General features: G+C 38.8%; 2 protein-coding genes across 8 annotated transcripts in view; one reads left to right on the top strand and one right to left on the bottom strand.

Moving 5' to 3' along the window:
* Positions 1–7,053, top strand: part of LOC123503364 (neurogenic protein big brain-like) — a 131,356-nt gene extending 124,303 nt beyond the window's left edge. For 2 of the 4 annotated variants that reach the window (XM_045253048.1, XM_045253049.1), the window contains 2 exons: positions 1,006–1,146; positions 2,477–7,053. In XM_045253048.1, the coding sequence (XP_045108983.1) occupies positions 1,006–1,146; positions 2,477–3,066 (731 nt within the window). In that variant the 3' untranslated portion in view covers positions 3,067–7,053. Of the gene's footprint in view, positions 1–1,005; positions 1,147–2,476 lie in introns of those variants that run through there. The other 2 variants (XR_006674424.1, XM_045253050.1) reach the window with 2 other exon arrangements.
* Positions 1,053–24,803, bottom strand: LOC123503367. Of its 4 annotated transcripts, none has more exons than XR_006674425.1 (2): positions 24,441–24,803; positions 1,053–1,185 (listed from the first exon to the last, which is right to left on the bottom strand). XR_006674425.1 is itself a non-coding variant. In XM_045253057.1 (2 exons), exons 1-2 carry the CDS (start codon positions 11,147–11,149, stop codon positions 1,097–1,099), a joined length of 555 nt encoding a protein of 184 aa, XP_045108992.1. In that variant the 5' UTR covers positions 11,150–11,862; the 3' UTR covers positions 1,054–1,096. The 4 variants fall into 4 exon arrangements, 2 of the variants coding, with proteins under 2 accessions (XP_045108992.1, XP_045108991.1); XM_045253057.1 differs by lacking the exon at positions 24,441–24,803 and adding an exon at positions 10,684–11,862 and having other exon boundaries at positions 1,054–1,185; XM_045253056.1 differs by lacking the exon at positions 24,441–24,803 and adding an exon at positions 10,593–11,963 and having other exon boundaries at positions 1,063–1,185.
* Positions 24,804–26,701: the final 1,898 nt, after the last annotated feature.

The following is a 26,701-nucleotide window of genomic DNA, read 5'->3' as shown; positions in this document are numbered from 1 at the left end:
TTCACCTCGACTTGCTGGAGGTGGCCACAACATTGATGCAGGTATCCACCATGTTGATAAGTAATACCCTCTGGGCTGGCTTCCAGTGATCCAAAACCTCCACTGACTGACCCAGTAGACTGGTGACTAGCTGCAGAGCTTGTTTCTCATGTTCCACACGTGGACCTCTGCCAGCATCTCAAGCTGGAGCTGGTAAGCCTCCCAGGGAAGCAAGGGGTAACTCAGAGCTCCTGCTGGTCCCCTCCTTGATGCTAGGCAACCTCCCATGTGAGAGGGCACATGGCTGGTACAGTCTCCTACATATTCTCCCAATTACCTGCTGTTTCCTCACAGATGCATTGCTGTTCTGCCATTTTTTGCCAACACCACTACTTCTTGCACTACTTCCCAAACATGCCTCTTGATGGCAGTCAAAATCTTATGCAGTTCTTCCACAAGGCTGCATCTCTCATCAGTGTACCACAGACTCGTCATACATTGCTTGTATCTTGCTCTAACTCTACCAAGTTTTGTGTCTGCTATGACAACTATTCCATCCGCCACGACTGCTGTTCTATCAGCTGCGAGCCCTGTTCCAATCACTGTGTCAGCTGCTAGAATATAAGTCAATATATCTGGCTTTTCCTCTTAGACAAGAAAGCAGCCCCATCAAACCGTCCCCCATCTTGCCTTGGTCCATGTCCCCAGCCAAGACAAGCTACAGGACCTTGCTTTTGTAATAGAAGTACAAGGCTACCAATCTTGTGTGTGAGATATGTTTGTGTGCTTACCCAAGTGATCAGAAATTATCTGCCACACCTTGAGGGATAAAAGAGCCAAAATATAAAAAGACAATTATCATCATTATTATTATTATTATTTATATATTATCATTATTATTATTATTGTCATCACCATCATTGTATTTGTTATTGATATATTATATTACTACATTTGTTTCTGCTGCTGCTATTTGTCCTACTTTAACTAGTGTCTCCATTATAACTTACTGCACAATTTTCACAGATTCTTCAAGTGTAGGGAGTGATGAAGATCCATACGATGAATGCTCCAAGCCTCCACCTCGGTATAATTACAATGCTCTTCATGCCCAAAACTACGACCAGTACCGCCCTGCCAATACCTCCAACACCACTTCTCCCTTAGGTATGTTATGCTCATCTGTAGTACACACGGAGACATTATCTGTGTGAGAGGTGAAGCATTTGTTATTTCAGTGAAGATCATCAAACAAACACTAGGTATATCACATAACTGCAGTTTTAATTGTGCAAAGTAATATACATTCTGAAAGTAGAATTAAATAAATAAAAGTTACAGATGTACAACTGTCTGATTTCTATGAATAGGAATGACTGCTAGATAATAGAGTTTTTTAGATCTGTAGCATAGCTGTATATCATAGTATTAAACATACATAAATGATTACTTACTGCCAAAGGGAGCAGGAAAGCAGAATGCAGAATTCAAATATATTTACAGGCAACCCCCCTTAACGAAGGGGTTACCTTCCTTAAAACCCCATCATTAAGCGAACTGATTATAACAAGTTTTAACCCCTGACTTGAACTTCCATTGAGAGTGAACAAAGCGAGAGAGTACATCTTAGTACAGTGAAAGGTTTAATGAAAGTAAAAATTATGAAGTTAAACATTTAGGCACTTTAATTTAAGTCATTATAATGTACGTAACTTTATAATGTTGATAAATTTATGAAGGGAGGGAGAGTAAAACGGGGAAGACACTAACCGGCAACCTGTGGAATGTAAACAAAGGGCACATCATTGTATCACATACAAAACTTATGTACCACATTTCCACAAGGCTTTCCATTTTATCCATTGTAGAGTCACGAGTTCAGGTGGTTCTTTTAGCTAGCAAGGAAGAGTACGGTCTCACCAGCCTTCTTAATAGAGTCTGCTGATTTGAAAATAGTTGAGACAGTAGATGGAGTCAAGATGGTGGCGAGCAATGCTATTAGTTTTATCGCCTCTCTCGTGTCTGTGAATAATATCCAGCTTCACTTCTTAGCAACGCTAGGTGACATTGCAGGGCGTTTTGGTGGTAAGTTGAGCGAGGGAAGACGACCTGCTGCTGACGCTGTTATTGTTTTGAACTAGGGGAGTGGTGCGCGTTTTGTCCACGAGTGGTGCTGGTGTATTCAAAAGCTTGTCGGCTTGCGTAATACAGCGAGGCTTTCAAACTTGGAAAAAATTACCTGAATAAAACTTCGTTAAAGCAAGTTTGGTGTTCGTTAAATGAGCAGATGGTAGTAAAATTAAACCTTCGTTGTAGCGAAATTTCGTTGTGTGAGCCTTCATTAAGCGGGGGTTGCCTGTACTCAGTTAAATTTGTGATATCAATTGACAGATCATCAAGAAGATAAAAAAAAAAAAAAATTTATTTTATATATATTTATTTTTATTTATTTATAATTTTATTTTTTATTTTATTTATTTATTTACTTATTTTTCAGGATATCCAGCAAGTATGTATGAACACAACGGAGCAACTTCAGTTTGTAATGCATCAGCATACAAGTATGACAATGGTTATGTCAAAGATGATATTTACTCAGGATCAAAGAGTTTATACACTAAATCACCACCCTTGCCAAGATCATCATCTCTAAACCGCTCCCAGTCAGTGTATGCCAAGCCTCCACCACCTCGCATGGACAACTACAACAGGAACCTCACTCACTCTCAAAGCCTGTGTCCCAAATCAGCCACAGATTTCTCCACCCTTCCTCACACAGATAACATGTACAAAAGCAACCCTCGGAGGGACACCCTTTATGTCACAAGTAAGTCTGGGATTGTGAAACCAGAGCCAGTGTATGGAACATCTTACAACAAACAAAATGATTCTGGAGATTCAAACTACTCCACTTATCGAGGCACAGCAAGTTATAGTTCATCCCGTTCCTCAAATCCAGGACCACCAGTTCCCATGAGTCGAACACGTACTGACAATCTCACTCCAAATTCGGTTGCTTCCGCTCATTCAAGTCTTGTTACTCCTAACTCAGCAGGCTTGTGTTACTCTCCAAATCCTCAATATTAAGAAGAGGACAAACAATTTCACACCAGAATTCTGCCTTGAACAATTGGGAATCATAACTCTTGGATAATTGCTAATGCTTTGCATTCTGTTGGCCAAATGGAAAAAAATATTGAATATGTGTAAAGCCCATTTATTGGTGTTTTATTTTACTTTATATCTTATTTAGAAGACTTACTTATTAGTATTTGTATTTTTCATCTTTTATTTAATGGTGTGTACTAAGAACATAAAGTGCTTCCATTATTTAAATGTTTCAGGGCTTTCCAAAAATAATTATAGCTTTAAGACATAATCCCTGATTAAGACATTTAAATATGACTATAAATAAAGTATACAACTTTTTTCATCAGTATAATTCAATACTTCTTTCTATATTTAATGTAGTACCTCCCAAGCTTGATATGAACTTTGTTTGCAAACTAATATAGAAACAATTGGAATTTACTAGTAAATTAGAATGGATACTGTCATGTGAATGTGTCAAGATTATTTATATATAATAACATTTCACCACTTGCTAGAATAGAAGAATCCAGTAAGTCAGGTGTATTAACAGTTCCATGGTTGCCCAGTTGCACTTTTTGCAATTTCAAGCAGCGTGTGTGTGTGTGTGTGTGTGTGTGTGTGTGTGTGTGTGTATCCTGAGATAAAATATTTCATGTGATGTCAGATGATTTGGTAGGCTATACTCCTTTAAATTATATAAATTTGCACATGATAGATGGATCTCAAATTATATTTTGGCCCACTTTATACAACATATTGAAGACTTTGTACAAAAACTATTCATTCATTTATTGTCATGAATGTGAGTTTATAAATTAAATCTAAAGAAAATACAACACAAAAGAAAAACTTAAATTATCACCAACAAAAAATTTAATACTTGCATAGAGAAGATACAAACATCAGTGTCTAATGAAAATTGTTTGGCTCATGTTAAATTTTGGACATGTATTAACAGTTTAAATCAAGTATCTAACTTAGCTGGAGACACTTACATTACAACTGGTGCCAACTTATGTAAGAATATTTTGGTCATTAGATCAAAATGTATATAAACCCATCTATTTTGACATATTTAAACATATTGTCAGCATTTAGAGTGCAGGTATTCTTTTCCTTCCTGTGTGCAAATTACATAAATGTACAAGCTTCCTATAAAATCTGTACTGATTTCACAGTTTAAAAAGATCTAAAGAAAATATTTTACAAGAAACACACAAAGGTATCAGCTTGGGAGGTTCTATTATTTCATTTAGCTTATCCAAGGATGTTGTACCACATGTTGAAATGCCAAATCACAAATATGTAGTGTGTGTGTGTGTGTGTGTGTGTGTGTGTGTGTGTGTGTGTGTGTGTGTGTGTGTGTGTGTGTACATATATGTATTCAGAATTTAATTATGCTTAAGGTGTCTCGATCATATTTCTTCACATGAAAGAAGCATGTTCCTTTTAAAAGTATGACATGTGATGTTTTGACAAACAGATGGTAAACACTAAGTAATGTATGAACAAATGTATGTTTCTACTTGTATATATTAATGCCAATTCTCATTATCACTTTGCCAACACTGGCAAATGTTACAAGCTGTGTGTGTTTTACTTTGTTGTAAAGACAAATCTTAGCTAATTATACAAATGATTTTGAATGCTCATCTTCTTGAGATATTTGTGCAGTCTACTTCTTACATAAAGTATAAATTTGAGAACAATTACAAACAAGTAAGTCTTGTTATATATAAAGTTATATGTTAGATATGTTTTCTTGAGAATTATTCAATAATTGTAAATAGTAGGTATGATTTATAACAACCCAACTTGCTTCTGAGTGTACTTGTAAGAAAAAACATGAAAGTGTTTCACGGTCAAATTGGTCTAAACCATAGGCATTTAAAAAATATATTAAATCAAATTAATAAATTAGATCAAAAGATATTTTTTATCAGCTGGAACTGAATGCTAAGGTGGAGAACACCCATTCATCTCGGCAAATAAAGTTGATTTCAGCCCTAAAGTTGAGTATGATACAATACATATACACAATTTATATTTTTCAGATCTTCATTTCATCATCCATATATATATATATATATATATATATATATATATATATATATATATATATATATATATATATATATATATACACACACACACACACAGTAAACCCTACTTAAATTGGACCTGAATAAACTGGATATAATTTTTTTTCTCTCTCTCTCTCTCCTCTATCCAGAGTGCATTGGTTGTCATGTTCTATCCCTAGTTTCAATAATCTTAAGCCACTAAGCCTATATACTGGTTAAAATATCCCTAATACCTCTTACATTGTCAGTGTCATTTGAGTTGTCTGAGCTGTTAAGAGACATGAAAAAGGTGTATGCCTCAGTACTGCCAGTGCCAAGATCAGTGTTTACACAGCTGACTTAGCAAGCGCACCACAGTGTCTCCCTCAGTTTTCACTCACTCTGTAGTTCTTATTGTTGCCTTTGTAAATGCATGCGAAATGTGAAGAAAAAAAAAAAAAAATCCTTGAGTAACTGATTTCTAGATAATTTGGATTGGCCTCCCCCCAATAGGTCCAACTTATGCTAGGATTTACTTTATACCTATTTGTTAGCAAGACCTACTTGTATACATATTACAAGAAAAAATTTCTCCATTTAAGTGAAAACTTTTTTCATCTATGATCATTAATATTCTTGTTATTATTATTATCATTATTATTTTTAGAATACCTTAGTATCCAAATAATGCTTTTGTAATAGCCAGCCAAAAGTAGTTATGATGTATATACTGTAAATCCTGGGGGAGTCAAAAATTATCGTGCTCCAATTGAAGTGAGTATGAAGCACTAACTACAAGGATGTATTAATTATATCTTATCGCACAAACAAAATCCCTCTACCTCCTTGCACATAACCCTGCCCATGCTTGTGTGTGAGGACCACTGAGGGACAAAAGAGTGACTGATCCACGGCCTGACGGTGGCAGTGCTACATATAACCATTTAGCTCCTTCCAAATCTTGATAAATAGTTTTCATTTTTAAGTAACAGATGGAAGATTATTCTTTAATATCACTGAACTAATAACAGTAAAGTTTGTTAGGGGCAGTCACTACATCCATGAGGGTCACTCCTTTTAGTACAAGTTTTGTAGAATTCTATACTTAGGATTTGTATAATTTATTGCTTATCAATCATCTTGACTGTCATTATAAGCAAATCTATATTTATAGTATACATAATTGGAATTCTCTGGTAGTCTGAGCTGGCAATTATGTTATCTCTGTGTTGTTTTTATTTTTGGAGATCTGCAATGTGGACCTGCTCAAACTCCTTGACTTAAATTATGAATATGTTGATGTAAGATGGTAAATAAATCATTGTTATTGTTATTTTACTCTTGGTTTCCATATTAGTGAACCATTTTCATTGCCTTGTGCTTGTGAGATTTGCTATTGCCTCTTGCAAGGGTTTCTTCTTTATTTTTTCCCCAAAAAAATACCCATAATATTCAGGATTGACTATTACACAAGTATGCTTGGTGTTTTGGAAATATTCTTATTATAATGTCTTTTCAGTACTTCTATGTTTCAGTATGTACAAATATGAAATTTCAATGGGCACTAATTTTATTTTTTGAGTGTAAAATAGATGCAGAAATTTTTGTTTATGTAATAAGTGTGTAAATATACATTCCATCTCCTAGAAGTGATTGGAATTAAACTATTGTTAATTGTATAGCAAACTATTCTTAATATGCTTGACATTGTGCTGAAATTTAATTAGTGAAGAGAAGAATGGCATGTATGGGATGAAAATAAGAGGTACTAGAGAGTTTGAGTGTTAATGGGGTGCAGAAAAATGTATGATGTGCTTAATTTTTCATTGTTATCCAAACAAATGCCAAATATTTTTTTTATAATTTACTTTAAATGCACAACTGATAATATTGTAAATTAATAAAAATTCAGAAGAAATTAAGGTATTTTATTCTCCTTATATCAATCCATACCCACTTGCTGTTAATCTTTGGATATGTTGTTTTACAAAATTAAATATCTTCCATGGCTTTCCCATCCATGTATCCCCAATTGTTCTCACAGGTATTATGAGTAACTTCTAGTATTTCTTCAGATCTCAGTAATTTCCTGTTACTAATTTTGTCTTGCATAATGTACTTTTCTACAGTTGTTATCCAAGTTAGTAACCTATTTGTTAGGTCATACATTTGTTTACATTAACCCTTCAGCACCATGACATGATTCCATATTTATTCTGCCTACTATTTGAGGGGGATTACAATAGTGAAGACTCTGGCCATTAATTTTCTGACCACCATAAACCCTTCCTAATGTCAATAAAATGGTCTAATCACACGAAAAAAATCATGATAAAAATGCATTCCAGTACTGAAGGGGTTAAGGGGAATCTTTTGCCGAACTATGCTAAACTATATTGGAACTAAATTGGCAGTCAATTTATGGGATTATGCTTAAGGCAACCCACTTTGTCCTTTATGGTAACCCTTTGCCATCCTCATTTCTTGCACAACATTTACCAGAGAGGCAGTTACCACTCAACCCAGAACCACAAAAGGGACTTTTCTTCTTACATGTATTTGCTGTTTCCTGGCTGATTGTGACAATTTTCTTACTATTTGTGAAAAATCAACCCCAATTCTATTAAGTGACTTTGAGAATCCCCTGCAATTATGTAAATTTACTGGCAAAAGTACAAAGAACCATTGCCAGAAACTCTGATAACATCACCAGAAGACTCAAGATTTAGTGTTAAATACCGGAATAACAAGGTAATACATTTTGTGCTGTTTCTCTATTTACTGCTAGGTGAACAGGTGCCACACATTAAGAGGCTTGCCCATTTGCCTCGCTGCTTACCGAACTCGAACCCGGCCCTCTCGATTGTGATTGTGTGTGTGTGTGTGTGTGTGTGTGTGTGTGTGTGTGTGTGTGTGTGTGTGTGTGTGTGTGTGTGAGTGTGTGTGTGTGTGTGTGTGTGTGTGTGTGTGTGTGTCTCTATTTTTGTGTGTGTGTGTGTGTGTGTGTGTGTGTGTGTGTGTGTGTGTGTGTGTGTGTGTGTGTGTGTGTGTGTGTGTGTGTGGTGTGTGTGTGTGTGTGTGTGTGTGTGTGTGTGTGTGTGTGTGAGTGTGTGTGTGTGTAATTCACTGTTTGATCTGCTGCAGTCTCTGACGAGACAGCCAGACGTTACCCTACGGAACGAGCTCAGAGCTCATTATTTCCGATCTTGGGATAGGCCTGAGACCAGGCACACACCACACACCGGGACAACAAGATCACAACTCCTCGAATTACATCCCGTACCTACTCACTGCTAGGTGAACAGGGCTACACGTGAAAGGAGACACACCCAAATATCTCCACCCGGCCAGGGAATCGAACCCCGGTCATTTGGCTTGTGAAGCCAGTGCTCTAACCACTGAGCTACCGGGCCGTGTGTGTGTGTGTGTGTGTGTGTGTGTGTGTGTGTGTGTGAGAGAGAGAGAGAGAGAGAGAGAGAGAGAGAGAGAGAGAGAGAGAGAGAGAGAGAGAGAGAGAGAGAGAGAGAGAGAGAGAGATACCTACATGTTATTTGCTTGAAACTTGATATGAAAAGGGGTGAAAGAATACTCACTCACTCACTCACTCACTCACTCACTCACTCACTCTCTCTCTCTCTCTTCATTGGAAGTGTACAATTTCTCTTCCAAGATAAGAGAAAGAGAGAGAGTGTGTGTGTGTTTGTGCGGTGTCATCGCTCACCGAGCTGTTTCTGCTTGATAGATCACACAGCGGGCGGAGGAGGAATCCTTGATAAGGCAATAACTAAACTTTCAGAAGTCACATCAAGCTAGAAAGTACATCATTGTATTCAGGATAACAAAGAAAATTATTATTAGTATTCAAACAGTCTTCTGACAATTTCTAGGTTTACCATTTTTACCCATCATGGGATATTAGAAAATAGTTTAATCACCGGAACATAAGGGTTAAGGTTCCATTTTATATATATATATATATATATATATATATATATATATATATATATATATATATATATATATATATATATATATATATAGGTATATACAGTGGTACCTCGACATATAATTTTAATTTGTTCCGTGACGATCATTGTATATAAAAAAATTGTGTATCAAATAAATTTTTCCCATAGAAATTAATGGAAATAAAATGAATTCATTCTTGTGATATGAATTTACCCGCCCCCCCAAAAAATTAACATGCTTTAAATACCTACCAAATATATATTTAATATAAGATAAGCAAAACTCGGGACACATCGATAGACGTTCATCACACAAGACTCGGGGCACGTCGATAGATGTTTAGGCTTTTTACGGCTATATTTTGGCAATTTTCTTCCCGTTTTCCTTGCTTGTGAGCTGGCAGCACTCATCAGGAGTAAACATATGCTCTATGTCACTGTGTCACCAACGATGGATGGTGGAAGTGACAGTGATTTCATGGTGTCTGATTCCGCCACCTCTCCCGTGTGCCTTACTTCTATACCTCAGGTCTCTCACCATGTTACGGGGAGACAACTTTTGAATGAGAGTGGTATCAAGAAGAGAGAGAGAGAGAGAGAGAGAGAGAGAGAGAGAGAGAGAGAGAGAGAGAGAGAGAGAGAGAGAGAGAGAGAGAGAGAGAGAGAGAGAGAGAGAGAGAGAGAGAGAGAGAGAGAGAGAGAGAGAGAGAGAGAGAGAGAGAGAGAGAGAGAGAGAGAGAGAGAGAGAGAGAGAGAGAGAGAGAGAGAGAGAGAGAGAGAGAGAGAGAGAGAGAGAGAGAGAGAGAGAGAGAGAGAGAGAGAGGAGAGAGAGAGAGAGAGAGAGAGAGAGAGAGAGAGAGAGAGAGAGAGAGAGAGAGAGAGAGAGAGAGAGAGAGAGAGAGAGAGAGAGAGAGAGAGAGAGAGAGAGAGAGAGAGAGAGAGAGAGAGAGAGAGAGAGAGAGAGAGAGAGAGAGAGAGAGAGAGAGAGAGAGAGAGAGAGAGAGAGAGAGAGAGAGAGAGAGAGAGAGAGAGAGAGAGAGAGAGAGAGAGAGAGCATAGGAGCATATAATATACAAAGGAGATAAATGGTCACAATCTAGTTTCACAAAATTCTAATATATCAAAGGTATCATTAATAGAATTAAGGCACTGATCCTGAAAAGTATCGAAATGTAGTGGTAAGCTACTTATGTTATATGATAACATTTTCAACTCCCTACTTGTACAATGCTTGTTACTAGCATTTATGGAAAAATAATAATTACACTTGGGTTCTTTGAAGTATCTAACAAGGTAATTGTCAACTGAGTTTGTAAATTCACTTTCCATAAAAGGATTATAAGACAGGTTATCAATTACATTAAGTAGAAATTCATGCTGATCATTAATAGCTTCAAAAAAAATTTCATTATTTAATTGTGAAAAAGGGAAAATAAATGAATCCATGACTAAGAAAGTGAGTAGGAGTCATTACAGTTTTTGACCTTACTGTCTCTTAGGCCTGGTTGACCTTTTATTCATTCCTATTGATTGTGTTGGTGGCTTCGGTGTCACCCCCTTTCCTGTAATACTCAACGCACTGTCCTCTCCATCAGTGTCAACAGCACAAGTAGAGGGCCCAGCAGAAGTCGTAGTACTGGGTGAAACCTCGATGTTGTGTGGTCCTCCTACTACAGCTTCACTGTCCACCCTCTTCACACCACGTAGAGTACTGAAGTGGAGTGGTTCATCAGCACTGGCACCTTCATCACCATCCATCCGACTAGCACCAACTGAGGCATCGGAGCGGAGTGGTTCACTAACAGCAACAGCTCCTTCCACCTGCCCAGCGCCGAGTGAAGCATCGGAGCGGAGTGATTCACCACCAGCAAAAGCAGAAGCTCCATTCATCCTCCCCGCACCAACCGAAGCTACGGAGATGGCTAGTTGACTAGCAGCACTGGATCCACTCAATGTCCTTGTACCTTGCCTTTCCTTAATGATTAGCTTGATGTGTCGGAAGTATGCTATTTTTCCCTCGCTTTGAGCTTGTTTCAGCAAGGGCATTTTTTGCTTTTTGATGTTTTGTGAAGCTGCACATAGATCTTCATTAAGGAATATCTTTGTCCCTCGGAGCTTCACAGCATTTCTCAGGACTGCCTCCCGATCGCAAAACCTTGTGAATTGAGCTATGATGGGTCGATGATGATGGTCCGTTCGGTGACCAACCCCGTGAGCTCTTTCCAGTTCCAAGTTCGGCAGCTGTAATTTCTCTTCAAGTAGTTTGGAGACTTACTGCAGTTTGTTCACATGTTTCGCCTTCACGTTCTTCAATTCCAATAACTTGCAAGTTGTTTCTGCGACTGTAGTCTTCTTGGTAGTTGCACCTTTCTTCCAATTCGTCCAAGCGATCGTTTTTATCTTGCAATTCTTCAGATAAGTTCCTTATTCTTTCTTGATACTCCCTTTCTGCTCGTTCAAGCTGTTTCACTTGGTGTCTCAGCTTGTCGACCTTGCTTTGGGTGAATTCCAGGCTTCTTGACAGATCATTCACGCTTTTTGTGAGTGATCCAAACTTCTCATCCATTTTCTTCGTAAATATTTCAAGTGTGTTCTTGTAAGCATTTTCATGGGTTTCAAGTAGAATTTTCAACATTCCACTGTCCATCTTGAAATACTTGAAAAGTCACTCAGTGGATCCAGAACACTTGTATACAGGGAGCACTGACAGAGCGCGGAAAAACACGTCCGATCACTACGACTGCTAGTAGAGAGAGAGAGAGAGAGAGAGAGAGAGAGAGAGAGAGAGAGAGAGAGAGAGAGAGAGAGAGAGAGAGAGAGAGAGAGAGAGAGAGAGAGAGAGAGAGAGAGAGAGAGAGAGAGAGAGAGAGAGAGAAAATAAAAGGGGCCCGTTTTCTCTCACTCTAGCCAAGGCCACTGAACCCAATCGGACAGAAGGCCACGTAAACCGATCATACCACCTCATTCAACCTGTGATATTTTGGTAACCATGACATCTAGAGACTTCTGGTTTTTTGCATTGCAAAGATGAAGAGTTGCTTGTGGGCAGAACACCATTTGTACTCACTTGTTTATTGAATTTCTAAGTGTAATCAGTATGTGAATACAGGCTATTTTGTGTGTTTCTCACCAAACTTTTACTTTTGGGACCCATGAGTTCACAAAACTTATAATACACACTGCTGAGGAGCACAGGCACATACATGCACAAAGGATGAACAACGATACACAACGTGAGCTGAATGTTCAGGTGGATGCGGGTAGCCGAGTGATCGCTGTGCCACTTACCAATGGCTATTCGTATCTTAAAAATATATATTTTTTTTTTTTTTACGTAGGGAAGAGGGCCAGCCAAGGGAAAAAAAGTTAGAAAAAGGCCCACTTGAGCGCTGGCTCTCCAAAGAGTTCAAAAAGTGCCAAAACCGTCAGCTAGAATTAGGGGAGCAAATGCCTCGATACCTCCCTCTTAAAAGAAGACAAGTTGTAGGAATTCGGAAATACAGATGCAGGGAGGGAGTTCCAGAGTTTACCAGTGAAAGGGATGAATGATTGAGCGTACTGGTTAACTCTTGCATTAGAGAGTTGGACAGAATAGGGATGAGAGGAAGAAGAAAGCCTTGTGCAGCGTGGCCGCAGGAGGAGGGGAGGCATGCAGTTAGCAAGATCAGTAGAACAGTTACCATGAAAATAGCGATAAAATATAGAAAGGGATGCAACATTTCGGCGGTGAGAAAGAGACTGAAGACAGTTAGTCAGAGGAGGGGAGTTGATGAGACGAAGAGCTTTCGATTCCACCCTATCAAGCAAAGCTGTGTGACTGGAACCCCCCCAAACATGCTAAGAGTACTCCATAAGGCCCTTATACAGAGTAAGCAGTTGGAGGGGCGAGAAAAACTGTCGGAGACGCCTCAGAACACCTAATTTCATAGAAGCTGTTTTAGCAAGAGATGAGATGTGAAGTTTCCAGTTAAGATTATGAGCAAAGGACAGACCGAGGATATTCATTGTGGAAGAGGGAGACAGTTGAGTGTCATTGAAGAAGAGGGGATAGTTGTCTGGAAGGTTGTGTCGAGTTGATAGAAGGAGGAATTGAGTTTATGAGGCATTGAAAACTACTAGATTTTCTCTGCCCCAATCGGAAATCTTAGAAAGATCGGAAGTCAGGCGTTCCGTGGCGTCCCCGCGTGATCTGTTGATTTCCTGAAGGGTTGGACGTCTCTGAAAGAACGTGGAAAGATGTAGGGTGGTATCATCAGCGTAGGAGTGGATAGGGCAAGAAGTTTGGTTAAGAAGGTCATTAATGAATAATAGAAAGAGAGTGGGTGACAGGACAGAACCCTGAGGAACACCACTATTAATAGGTTTAGGAGAAGAACAGTAGCCGTCTACCACAGCAGCAATAGAGCGGTCGGAAAGGAAACTTGAGATAAAGTTGCAGAGAGAAGGATAGAAGCCGTAGGAGGGCAGTTTTGAAATCAAAGCTTTATGCCAGACTCTATCAAAAGCTTTTGATATGTCTAACGCAACAGCAAAAGTTTCACCGAAATCTCTAAAAGAGGATGACCAAGACTCAGTAAGGAAAGCCAGAAGATCACCAGTAGAGCGACCTTGACGGAAGCCATACTGGCGATCAGACAGAAGATTGTGAAGTGACAGATGTTTGAGAATCTTCCTATTCAGGATAGATTCAAAAACTTTAGACAAGCAAGAGATTAAAGCTATAGGACGGTAGTTTGAGGGGTTAGAACGGTCACCCTTTTAGGAACAGGCTGAATGTAGGCGAACTTCCAGCAGGAAGGAAAGGTAGAAGTCGATAGACAAAGTTGGAAGAGTTTGGCCAGGCAAGGTGCAAGCACAGAAGCACAGTTTTTGAGAACAATAGGAGGGACCCCATCAGGTCCATAAGCCTTCCGAGGGTTTAGGCCAGCAAGGGCATGGAAAACATCATTACGAAGAATTTTGATTGTAGACATGAAATAGTCAGAGGGAGGAGGAGAGGAGGACAAGCCCAGAATCGTCCAAGGTGGAGTTGTGAGCAAAGGTTTGAGAAAAGAGTTCAGCTTTAGAGACAGAAGAGATGGCAGTGGTGCCATCAGGATGAAATAAAGGAGGAAAGATGAAGAAGTGAAGTTATTTGAGATGTTTTGGCTAGATGCCAGAAGTCACGAGGAGAGTTTGAGTTTGAAAGATTTTGACATTTCCTATTTATGAAAGAGTGTTTGGCAAGTTGAAGAACAGACTTGGCATGATTCCGGGCAGAGATATAAAGTGCATGAGATTCAGGAGATGGAAGGCTCAAGTACCTTTTGTGGGCAACCTCTCTATCATGTATAGCACGAGAACAGGCTGAGTTAAACCAAGGTTTAGAAGGTTTAGGTTGAGAAAAGAATGAGGAATGTACGCCTCCATGCCAGATACTAACACCTCTGTTATGCGTTCAGCACAAAGAGATGGGTCTCTGACACGGAAGCAATAATCATTCCAGGAAAATCAGCATAATACCTCCTCAGGTCCCCCAACTGGCAGAGGCAAAACGCCAGAGGCACCTTCGCTTTGGGGATCCTGCGGAGGGATTGGAAAAATAGGACAAGATACAGAAATGAGATTGTGATCGGAGGAGCCCAACGGAGATGAAAGGGTGACAGCATAAGCAGAAGGGTTAGAGGTGAGGAAGAGATCAAGAATGTTGGGCGTGTCTCCAAGACGGTCAGGAATACGAGTAGGGTGTTGCACCAGTTGCTCTAGGTCATGGAGGATAGCAAAGTTGAAGGCTAGTTCACCAGGGTGGTCAGTGAAGGGAGAGGAAAGCCAAAGCTGGTGGTGAACATTGAAATCTCCAAGAATGGAAATCTCAGCGAAAGGGTAGAGGGACAGAATGTGCTCCACTTTAGAAGTTAAGTAGTCGAAGAAATTACTATAGTCAGAAGAGTTAGGGAGAGATAAACAGCACAGATGAATTTAGTTTGAGAGTGACTGTTAAGTCGTAGCCAGATGGTGGAAAATTCGGAAGACTCAAGAGCGTGGGCACGAGAGCAAGTTAAGTCGTTGCGTACATAGACGCAACATCCAGCTTTGGAATGAAAATGAGAATAGAGAAAGTAGGAGGGAACAGAGAAGGGCTACTGTCAGTTGCCTCAGACAGCTGTGTTTCGGTGAGGAAAAGAAGATGAGGTTTAGTAGAGGAGAGGTGGTGTTCCACAGATTGAAAATTAGATCTAAGACCGCGAATGTTGCAGAAGTTAATGTAGAAAAAGTTGAGGGAGGTGTCAAGGCATTTGTGGTCTTCAACAGGAGAGGTGTCCGACCTGGGGACATTTTGGTCCCTCCCAGAGGGGACTCCGAGGCGTTGTTTATTTCGGGTCCCATTTTTCTTTTAAATTTTGATATGGAGTGAAGGGTGTATGTGTGGTAAGTGCATGTAGTTTTGTGTGAAGAAGGAGAGCTGTCTTTAGAGGGTAGGCTGTGACTACCCCCTTGAGTTTTGAGACACAAAGGGAAACATTCAATGAGATCACAACTAGCTTTAATGGAAGGTTCACAGCACCTCCATAACTAGTGCTATTAGATCTCACTGGGAGTAAGTTATTGTTTCAGTAGGTGTCTACTACATCCTCCTAGTGGTATTTCAAGGCATAAATTATATGAAATTTTTTGTCGTATATAAAAAAAATTGTAAGTTGGGGTGATCGTATCTCGAGGTATTACTGTATATATATTTATGACCCAAATCCATTTACCTTGCAGTAATCAATATAAAATAGATTAATTTGCTCCTGGAGCCCAGGACTACATTTGAGAGACCAACTCGGCACTCATCCCATGCTCCCTGCAGCACACATCTTATATAAAATGCTTGTGAGCCTCTCAGCTGGAATAAACAAAAGATCATCATTGCTATAATAACGGTGTCTAACTGACAGACAGCAAGACAACTTACACTGATCTCCCTGACAACATTTATCATGCATCACTAATTGTCTTGGAGGTTAAGCACCTCTGTGCTGCAATCAGTTGCGATGACAAATATGGCAGCCCAAATGAACATCTCCCAGAAGCTCAACTCTCAAGACTTGCTATACCAGCAATCATCCTGGATATAATTCTTTTTCTAGTGTTCCACACTAACAATGAGCTTGAAGCATCACACGAAGGGACAGTGTGTTGACAGTACACATGGGAACCACCTGGGCTGTGTTCCAGGGTGCAATACATAACTGTCACGTAACTGTCCATAAACAAAGAAAATCCACCGTACTAGGGAGAGGGTAGAACAACAGGGTTTGATGATGTTTACGTGAGCTCCAGTCACAAGGTAAAATTTGATTGTCAATCAATTCCATTCATCTTTAGTAATCCTTGAATCTGAGAGAACTCTGTGACCTCTCTTTTCCTCTCTCCTCTCACGTCCTTAAAGCTTTATATCATCTATGAATAATGTCTACAGTATCTATAATAGGATCATAAAAAGAGCTCCTCTGTGATGCACCGGCGACATCTGTCAGTTTTCTCAGGGCAGCCATTTTGGATGGTGCTGCACGGTATTGGCTGGTGACTCTTGCCACACAGACTTCAGGGTAACTAAGTCCCAGACAGCGGGATGGTGAAAGGGAGAAGTTAGCCTACCATGGAACACATCCCTGGTGACATCTTGTGGCCACATCATGGAACTAAACTAGCCATGCAACTTAATTTTCTCAATATCTGTTATTCTAAATAATGTGTAATATGAAAAAAAAATTACTAGGTTTATTATCTTGTGTTATTTCAAAACCACATTCTGAACAAGTAAAACTTAAAAATCCCTCTAAACCAAAATAATATTACACACACATACAAACAGCCACCAACCAACCCACTCCCACATCCTTCAGCCGGGAGCGAGGTGTCGATCTGGATCAAGCCAGTTGTCATGAAAGACAATGCAACACACTCTCTCACTCGCACACACACACAATTAGGTAAATTAGGTAAATACGATGGTAATGTAAGAAGATTGGTGAACATGGAGAGGGAGATGAGATGCATGAAGGAACTGATCTCAAATATTCTGGAAAAACAAGACAAGTTAACTAAAGAAAGCATTGACCTAAAGGAGAGAACAGAAGAATGTGAGAAAGTAAGAGAAGTGAACCAGGTGATGAAAGAGGAGATGGAAGAGTTAAAGAGACAAAATGGTATATTAATGGCTACATGTGGTGAATATGAAGAGACATTAAAGTGTCTACAGGGAAAAGTTCAGGATGGGACAAGTAGAGTGGGTGAGATCAAGTTGGAGGAATTAAGAAATGTCCGGAAAAAGGAACAAGAAGAAGAAAAGTTAAATTCTGTGAGGTAGTAAAAAAGCAGATACAAGAGAAGGCAAAAGACATTAATTCAAGTAATTAAGGAGGAGGAGGATTTGGTGAGGGACACAGTGGATAAGAGGAAATGTATCCTAATAATAATAAAAAAAAAAAAAAAAAAGTTAGAGAACAAGTTAGAGAGAGAGAGAGAGAGAGAGAGAGAGAGAGAGAGAGAGAGAGAGAGAGAGAGAGAGAGAGAGAGAGAGAGAGAGAGAGAGAGAGAGAGAGAGAGATTTGAAACATTTTATTATCCCATACAAAAAAAAAAAAAAAAAAAAAAAATAGTTGGCAAAAGATGTTACTATTAAGTTTGTTCACGACATCACAAAGGGGTTGGAGCAGGAAGTGGAGGAAGTGTTTAGATTGGGAAGGTGAATAAGGAAAGAGACCACTGAAAGTGAGAATGAGATCTCAAATGGCAGTAGAGACAATAAAGGCAAGAAAAGGAAAATTGCCTGAAGATACTGAATTTAAAGATATATGGATAAAAAGAGATAAGAACTTGGAAGGGAGAGAAAAGGAGAGAAATGAAACTAAGGAAAAAATTAGTAAAGGTTGGACACCAAGAAGAATTTCTACAGGACGATTCTAGATATGATACTGAGTAAGTGGTATCTTCAGAAAAAAGAGGAAGTAATGGAAGAAATACAAGTGGAGAGGGAGGTAAGAAATTAAGAGTGACATATTCAAACAGATGGGTCGTTGTCAAGTATGTTGGAGGTTAGAGACTATTTGAAGGAGAGACAACCAGATGTAATGTGCATAGTAGAAATAAAGTAAAGGAGGAGGTCCATGTTAGCTTTAAGGAAGAGGGATATAAAAGCTAGAGAAGAGACATAAAGGGAAAACAGGGAGGAGTGCTAATAATGGTTATGATGATATATGTATACATTATGGAAGTGCACTGTGGAAATGGCATGGCAGAAGTAATGGGAGTAACAATCAAGACAGAAGAAATGGAAAAAAAAAAAAAAAAAAAAAAGGAGAATCATAGTCACGTATGTGCCACCAAAGACCAATACATGGAGAACAGAAGAACACAAGGTAATGCAAGGAGAGGTGATTTGGTGCTTCAGTAATATGATAAGAAGATGGAAAAATAGTAGGAGACTTCAAATGCTAAAGAGTAAACTGGAGAGATGGAAGTAATGGGTAATGCTGTATCATGAAGTGAGATGTTACAGTTAACTATGGTGAATACACTGGATCAGTGGGTGGAAGAATCAACACAGTACAGAGGAGAAAAAAACATCATTGCTTGACCTAGTATTCACAAAAAAGCCAGAGCCCCCTCCTATCATTCAGTATCAGAGTCCAATGGGAAGAAGTGACCAGAAGTGACCATGTAACATTAGAATTAGAAATGCAGGAATGGGAAGTGCTAAGATACAGGGAGGAATACAAAAAGGAGAGATTTAATTATGCAAGAGCAAATTTTGAAAAGTTAAGACAAAGTTTTGGTGGCAAAGAATGGGGAAACATTATAAATGGCAAGATAGTACTGGGGAAATATGAATAATTATTCCTACAGAAGTATAATGAGGGAGTGAGGAAATACATAGCAATCTAGAGAGTAAAGAAGTGTAAATGAGCCTGGTACAATGGCAGATGTATAGAAACTAAGAGAAAGAAAGATAAAACTTAGATGAAACTCAAAAAGTAGAGAAACAGAAGTAGCAGATAGCAGAATAAGGATGCTAAAAATTAATATGTTAAGAGTATGAAGAGAGGAAGAAAGAAACTTTGACAAAGATGTGCAGAAAAGTGAAGATGAACCCAAGTATATCAATGGTAAGATGAAGAATAAGGAAACAATAGAAAAATAGTTAAAGGAGGGAAAACATACCAAACAGCAGAGGAAATGAGTGAAATAATGAATGAGACCTTCAAGATTGTTTTCACTGAAGAGGATTTTACTGAACCAAATAGGACATTACATTGTACAGGCTTGCAGGAAATCATAGTGCACAAACAAGAAATTGGAAGACTATTAGAAAATTTTGGATGTCAAAAAAGCGATGGGACCGGATGGTGTGTCAGGCTGGGAACTAACGGAATGTAAAGATCAACTGTTAGAACCAATTTTGGAAATGGTAACCAGCTCAATAAAGGAAGGGAGAGTACCACTGGAATGGAAGACAGCAAACATAATCCCAATATTCAAAGGAGGAAAGTCAACTGAGCCATTAAATTACAGACCTGTATCACAAGTTTTCTGGGAGAGATATGTGAAATTGTTATCAAAGAAAAATGGATTAAATATCTGGAAGAAAAACAAGTTATACTGAACAGATAATTTGGGTTCAGGGCAGGAAGATCATGTGTGTCAAATTTACTAAGTTTCTACTCAAGAGTAATAGAAGGACTGGAGAGCAGAGATGGATGGGTGGACACTGTGTACCTGGACATAGAAAGGCTTTTGATAAAGTCCCAAATAGCAGACTACTTTGGAAGCTGGAGAACATAGGAGGACTGAGAGGAAAAATATTAAATTAGGTAAGGGATTACTTCAAGGAAAGAGAGATGACAACTGTGATTAGGGATACATACTCATCCTGGGCTAAAGTAACAAGTGGAATGACACAGGGGTCAGTGTTACCCGCCATTATGTTCCAGGCATATGCAGATCACATACAGTATTGAGTGACCGGTTAAGAGTAATTAAGACCCAAGAAGACTGTTTGCTGCTGCAGACAAAATTTATGAGTGGAGTAAAAAGTGGAAGTTAGAATTCAGTGCCACGAAATGCTATTAAAGGAATCAAGAAGAGTAAGAGAAGACCAGTATGAAACTACAGTGGTGCCTTGGAATACAAACTTAATCCGTTCAAAATTCTGTTCTTGCTCCAAAGCATCAAAATACATGTATTCTTATGGAAGTAATTATAATTCATTCCCAACTACCTCCCAAGACCAAAAAAATTATATTTTCTACCTAATTTCTTACTTTTTAATACTATTACTATATATACTACTACTTTTATGCTGTAACTATAAAAAAAATAGGATAAAAAAGCAGGAAACTAAGCAAAATGTAATATAATGAAAATTCAACTTCTCATGGTCAGAAACAAGCGTCACCACATCCTCATGTGACTCCATCAAGCCAGCACCGCACACTCTTATATAAGCCAATAAGTTTCTTTGATATACTGCATTCATTATGGAAAATAAATCAGGAAGTAAGCAAATTGTAATATGAATATTCAACTTCTTCACTGTCAGAAACAAGCGTCAATGTTTCCTGGTCAAGATGGCCCCTGACCATGACGGCCCCCGACCCCAATGGCCCCATGTTTACCATGACGACCCCACACCAAATTTTAGGTTATTGTCCTCTTATTTCTTTCATTATGTTAACACGTTAACTGCGGATGGCAACTCAGCGTTCCCGAGATAGTGTTTTGTAGTATGGAGCGTTAAAAACAATAACGTATTAGTACACCGGTGTACTGTACCTTGCACATATAAACATTGAAAGAGGTAAGAGAACATGCATTTATAAGCAGAAAATATTATATAAACAAGCATTTTAAGGTTTTGTTTACCCGTAAGATGATTTTAAAATTTGAGAGGCGCACGATAGTCCATTGAGTTTTTATGAGGTGACGAGGACTGTTGCTGTCTTGCTGCAGCAGCCAGAGGTGCCACTTGGCTAAATACCAAATGTTTCAATATTATGTTTTGCAATCTTACATTTAAGACAGATTGTATCAACAAGTATGCAATTTACTGATAAACATTATACGATAACATTATTGCGGTGATTAAAAGCACTCACGTACGGTACTACGTGGTACAGTACCTATCACTGGGTGAGGAAGGAAGGGGAGGGATGGGGGAGTGGGGAGCAACTGATTTATTAATACAATCTGTCTTAGTATAAGATGCTCTATTAACAAGGATAATTTAAAACCATCTTACGGGTAAAAAAGAAACTGAGGTCGCTGTGGTCTGTAGTGTGGGGCTGTCATAGTAAATATGAGGCCATTGGGGGGGACTCATGGAGGGCCGTCATGGTCAGGGGCTGTCTTGACCATGACCCAGCGTCAACACATCCTCCTCAGCTGACTCCATCAAGCCAGCACTACGCACTCTTATCTAAACCAATAACAATTCCAATATTGTCATGCTTCATAATATGTTTCTGAACTGCTTACTTATCCACGGAAATACATGTATATCTTATATCTCACCAAGAAATACATAAAAAATCATAAAATACAGCATACTGACATAAGTGCTCTCACCATCCTCACGCTTGGTGCCCTTACACCTACACAAACATATCCTTGTAAAAGCTGATACATGATCGGCCAAGTGTCCACCATCTTGAAAACATTGGGCCAATGACAGGCCTCGATATATGACAGATAGCCTCAAGCATAAACAAACTGTGCGGCATAAAGGAGCGCGGCTTCTGAAAAGCACCAAGATCATGCCTGAAAGGCTCTAACGTAAGAGCCACAATCGTGCCTGACAGGCTATAAGGGTTAAGGCTTTTAATTCATGAGCTGGATACTCTCTCTTCCCCTCGGATCTTCTGGAATCTTCCATACGTCTGTCTGTATGTCTCGTGACCATGTGTGCTGCTACACTAAGCAATGATCTTAATAACTAAAAACACTTATTATTATCATCCCAGGCACTACAAAACAACAACCAAACAACTACAAACAACACTCCTGAGGCACTGAGGCAGCGTGGTGCCCCAGCATGCAGTCAGCTGATCGCACAGTAATGCGCGCAATCTGTTGACCGCGTTGTTATTGTTTGCACTCCAAAGCAAAGTTCGTCCTCCAATGCAAAAAAAAAAGTTTTTTTGTTCGTAATCCAAGTTGTTCATACTCAAAAAGCGTTCGTACTCCAAGGTACCACTGTATTTGATGGGAGAGGAACACATTATGAAGACTAAAGAGGAAAAACATCTGGGAGTGGTTGTGAAAGAAATCATGAGCCCCGAAAAGCATATAAATTAAATATTTGGAACTACGTATAAGATGTTGACTAATATTAGGTGGCATTTCAATACATGGATAAGGATATGATGAAAAAATTACGAGTATGATACGTCCAAAGTTGGAATATGCGGCAGTGGTATGGTCAAAGAGCTTGAAAAAGGATGTAAGAAGAATTAGAACAGATTCAGAGGACAGTTACAAAGGTGCCAGAACTAAAGGATCTAACATATGAAGTAAAGCTGAGAGAAATGAGACTGCCAACCTTACAAGATCGAAGAGAAAGCAGAGACCTAATAACACTGTATAAAATAGTCAATGACATTGAAAAGGCAGACAAGCAAGACCTGGTGCTGGTGACAAAAGAAGCTGGAAGGACAAGAGGACATGCTAAGAAGTGTATGAAGAATATTGGAAAGAACTTTTCCACACAGAATAGTGGAAAAGTAGAAAGCAATAAATGATAAAGTTGTTGCAGCACAATGTTAATAATTTTAAAGAAAAATTAGATAAGCGGTGATATGGAGACAGGACACTATGAGCCCCTTTGAACCCTGTACAATATAACTAGGTAAACACACACACACACACACATCCAACCCTGGAAAACAGAAGAGAAAGGGGAGACCTGATAGCAATATACAGAGTGATGATTGGCATGGAAAAAATGGATAGGGAAGATCTGTGTATGTGGAATGAAAGAGTGTCGAGAGGGCATGGGAAAAAATTAAAAATGGCCACTTATAGGAGAGATGTGAAAAAATATAGCTTCCCTCATAGAAGGGTGGAAGCATGGAATAGTTTAGACGTGGAAGTGGTCAACGCAAGGAATATTCATGATTTTAAGAAAAAGCTGGACATTAATAGATATGGAGACGGGACAACACGAGCATAGCTCTTTTCCCGTATGTTACAATTAGGTAAATACATACCACATAATGTAGAGGTTAGCACACTCAGCTCACAACGAAGAGAGCCCGGGTTGGAGTCCTGGGTGTGGCAAGTCAAACGGGCGAGCCTCTTAATGTGTAGCCTCTGTTCATCTAGCAGTTAATAGGTACGGGATGTAACCTAGTGCAAACAGCTCTATTCCCAGCCCTCAGGTGTATTAATTTCTCTAAATTTGCCATGTTAACTTAATAAATCTTAATAAATTTTTGACAATGTTATGACAAAGCACAATAACACTTACCTTCAAAGGCACTTTCTTATTTCAAATGAAAAGTGTCAATTAGTAGGATTCAATGAATGCAAATTGTAACAGTAATTATGAGTAATACTACATAATACACCAACACATTAACAATAACTTTAAAAAATTGAGACAATTATAGTAAGAAAAAATTAGGAAAATATATCCTTTGCTTTCTCATGGTAAATATACAGTACCATTGCACTGGCTACCATGTATCGTACCCCTAGGTTTAAGGTTTCGTAACCCTTGGGGGTACAGGTACCCCAGGTTAAGAACCACTGGCTTAGATGCAGGAGATTGGCAGGCAGTGTGAGGCATATGATATACAAGCTACCTGTTAAATCCTTAGCTAAGGATTGTCCACAAACTGACATGTCTACCTTAATGATTCTTGTGCAGTCGATAGACATAAAGCCCAAGCCATCCTTAACGCCTTCCAAGGATATCTGGTGTTGCTACGGAGATATCATATGGCCAAGATCAGTAAGGAGTACATACGTACATGTATATGTATGTATGTGGGTGGCTTAGTACACATATATTTCAAACCGATTACGCCAACGGCTGGCCCCGTGGGAAGTAACAGCACAACGACCTTTGCCCGCACCTGTAATTCTTCCACTCTCACTTCTACTTTTTCTTCCAGGCTGCATGGATCATTAGGTACTCAGGTTATCACAGATAGGTTATGTGTAGGGCGAAAAAACACCGTCAATTGATGAAGGAAAGCTCAAAACGTGTACGAGCAGGAGCAGAGTCAGACACGTCCGATCATTTCAGCGTCAGAAGGTTAAGGACCAAGGCAAGTGGTAAAGTTAGGTGGACACACGATAAAGTACTTACCTAAAATCTGTTTGGAATATCTACCAGAATAATAGATGGTTAAAAGGAGCTTGAGTCACGTGATGGCTAAGTTTCACTCAAAGAAAGGAGTGGGTATATTGATTGGCCGCTGGTTGTTGTTGTTGTTGTTGTTGAGGGCTGCCTGGTTCCCCTGGAGGGGCCCTATGAGCCCTGGCGATGTCCTGTGAGACGCTCACAGGCGTGACAGTTGTCCCGTCTTCTTCAGGAATACACAGGTGAGGCGTAGCACGGCGTGTTGGAACTCCGTGTTTCCCAGTTTTGTTTCTGTATTGTGAATCCGCCTGATTCGGAGCCTCATTTGTTTCATTCACTTTTCATGCTGGAATGTTATGTTTCATTTTAGCAATTTTTTTTTCCTGTTGGAACGATATACTACCCTATCCTTTAGATATTACGTCAATGAATAGTAAATTCCCGTTGGAACTTTAGTTCCTGCAACTACACTCCCCATAAAACGCGAAAATAGACCGACGGAAAAAAAAAGCTAGACATCACTGATAGTTAATTAAATACCCTTGTTAACACTCCACTAGTTTATACCGTCGTATTCTTGAGGAATGCCTTCACTTATGGACTGCTATTGGCTCTCTTTTGCTAGATTCCGAGATACACATTCACCACAAAACGCGAAAAAAAGACCGACGCGAAAAAAACAGGCGTCACTGACAGTCAATTCAATTGGCTTGTTAACACTCCGCTATTTTATCTCCTCCCTTCCCATTCTTGAGGAATACCGTCACTTATGGACTGCTATTGGCTTCCCGTTTGCCAGAGGCTTTTCAGGCATTTCAGACTCTTTTTTCTTATTTCTTTTTATATCCATCCATCCATCCATCCATTCTAACTAGGCCTCCCACATTGACTATATTATTTATATACTTAATAGCGTTTTCCTGGCTTATCTTGATATTTATTTAATTGTGTGTTATTATGTTTTTATTACTTGCGCCCTCATACTGTACATAATAATTAGTTCTTAGTGCCAGTCACTTCTGTATTTTGTATTTATCTTAATGCACTTATTGTTACAATACTTATGTTAAACAAATTAAATTCATTTCTTTAAAATTTTAACAATAAATGAGTTGATTTTTTTCTTATTATTAGAATTATCTATCAACATTGTTCCTGCATTTTGTTTTGAATATTTAAGAATATATATATTTTCTTTTCTTTCTTTCCTTTATTCCAATAAAAGTATCTATCAATATTTTTCACGCATTTTGTTTATATGTGTTTCTGCATTGCACCATATTTTGCTGGATAAACCAGTTTATCTATTTGTTAATTATATTTTACATAAACAGGATAAAATGTTCAGAGAGAGAGAGAGAGAGAGAGAGAGAGAGAAGTTAAAACAAGGCACCCACCATCTTTCACATCCATACTTCCTCACTTCATTCTCTTAACTTCTTAGGTCCAACACAGAGAACAGTAGTTATATCACTGTCAGAATCAATGGCATAGTCTAGGCTGTTTGAAGTATGTACATATTATAAGTGTCTCAAATGGAAGAGGAACATCTGTGGAACAAGGAAGAGTGATTGTGATGACTGGGAGGAATGGAGTGCAATTGTGAATGCATGCCATATAAACTTAGATATTAATGCAAGTGTGCTAAGAAAAGATGAATAAAACTCATTTTTTTATCAATGATATTCTAATGTCATAGAAAAATAGTACCAACAATTATTTCATAATCTCTATGACTGAGTACATGGTTTTCATACAAATGGGATTGATTTCATGTACACTTTGCAAACTAGTACAAAGCATGTCAGAAAGTCATATATGTGGCTAAAAAGCCTTCAGTCACAGTATTTTCTCTGAATCTGACAATATACTCAATATCCACTTGAGAAAATATTCTGAATCCTGACTTGTATACATACATTTTAAAACCAATCTACTCAAAACATGGCAACTAAATATTTCATAATTTGCTATATAGATGTGTTTGTGCGAGAGAGAGAGAGAGAGAGAGAGAGAGAGAGAGAGAGAGAGAGAGAGAGAGAGAGAGAGAGAGAGAGAGAGAGAGAGAGAATTGGTTGGATGTCTTTACAGTAAAATAAAAAGATAACAGAATAAATAAATAAAAAAACATCATTCTTCAAACAAAATATTATATTACAAAATCTATTTCCAGTTTATAAATCTTTGACAAGATAGGAATGATCAAGAAAGAACTGAGCAATAATGTCTCAGATGTGCACTGCCATGATGGTTACTAATACTTGTAC

Source organism: Portunus trituberculatus, chromosome 14, assembly GCF_017591435.1.
Source record: "Portunus trituberculatus isolate SZX2019 chromosome 14, ASM1759143v1, whole genome shotgun sequence".
In the NCBI taxonomy this organism is placed as follows: domain Eukaryota; kingdom Metazoa; phylum Arthropoda; class Malacostraca; order Decapoda; family Portunidae; genus Portunus; species Portunus trituberculatus.
This window is presented reverse-complemented; position numbering and strand designations above follow the sequence as displayed.

What these genes read in the sequence shown, in the direction of transcription:
- LOC123503367 (XM_045253056.1), bottom strand. Translation starts at nt 11,149, where the DNA reads ATGCCCTTGCTGAAACAAGCTCAAAGCGAGGGAAAAATAGCATACTTC.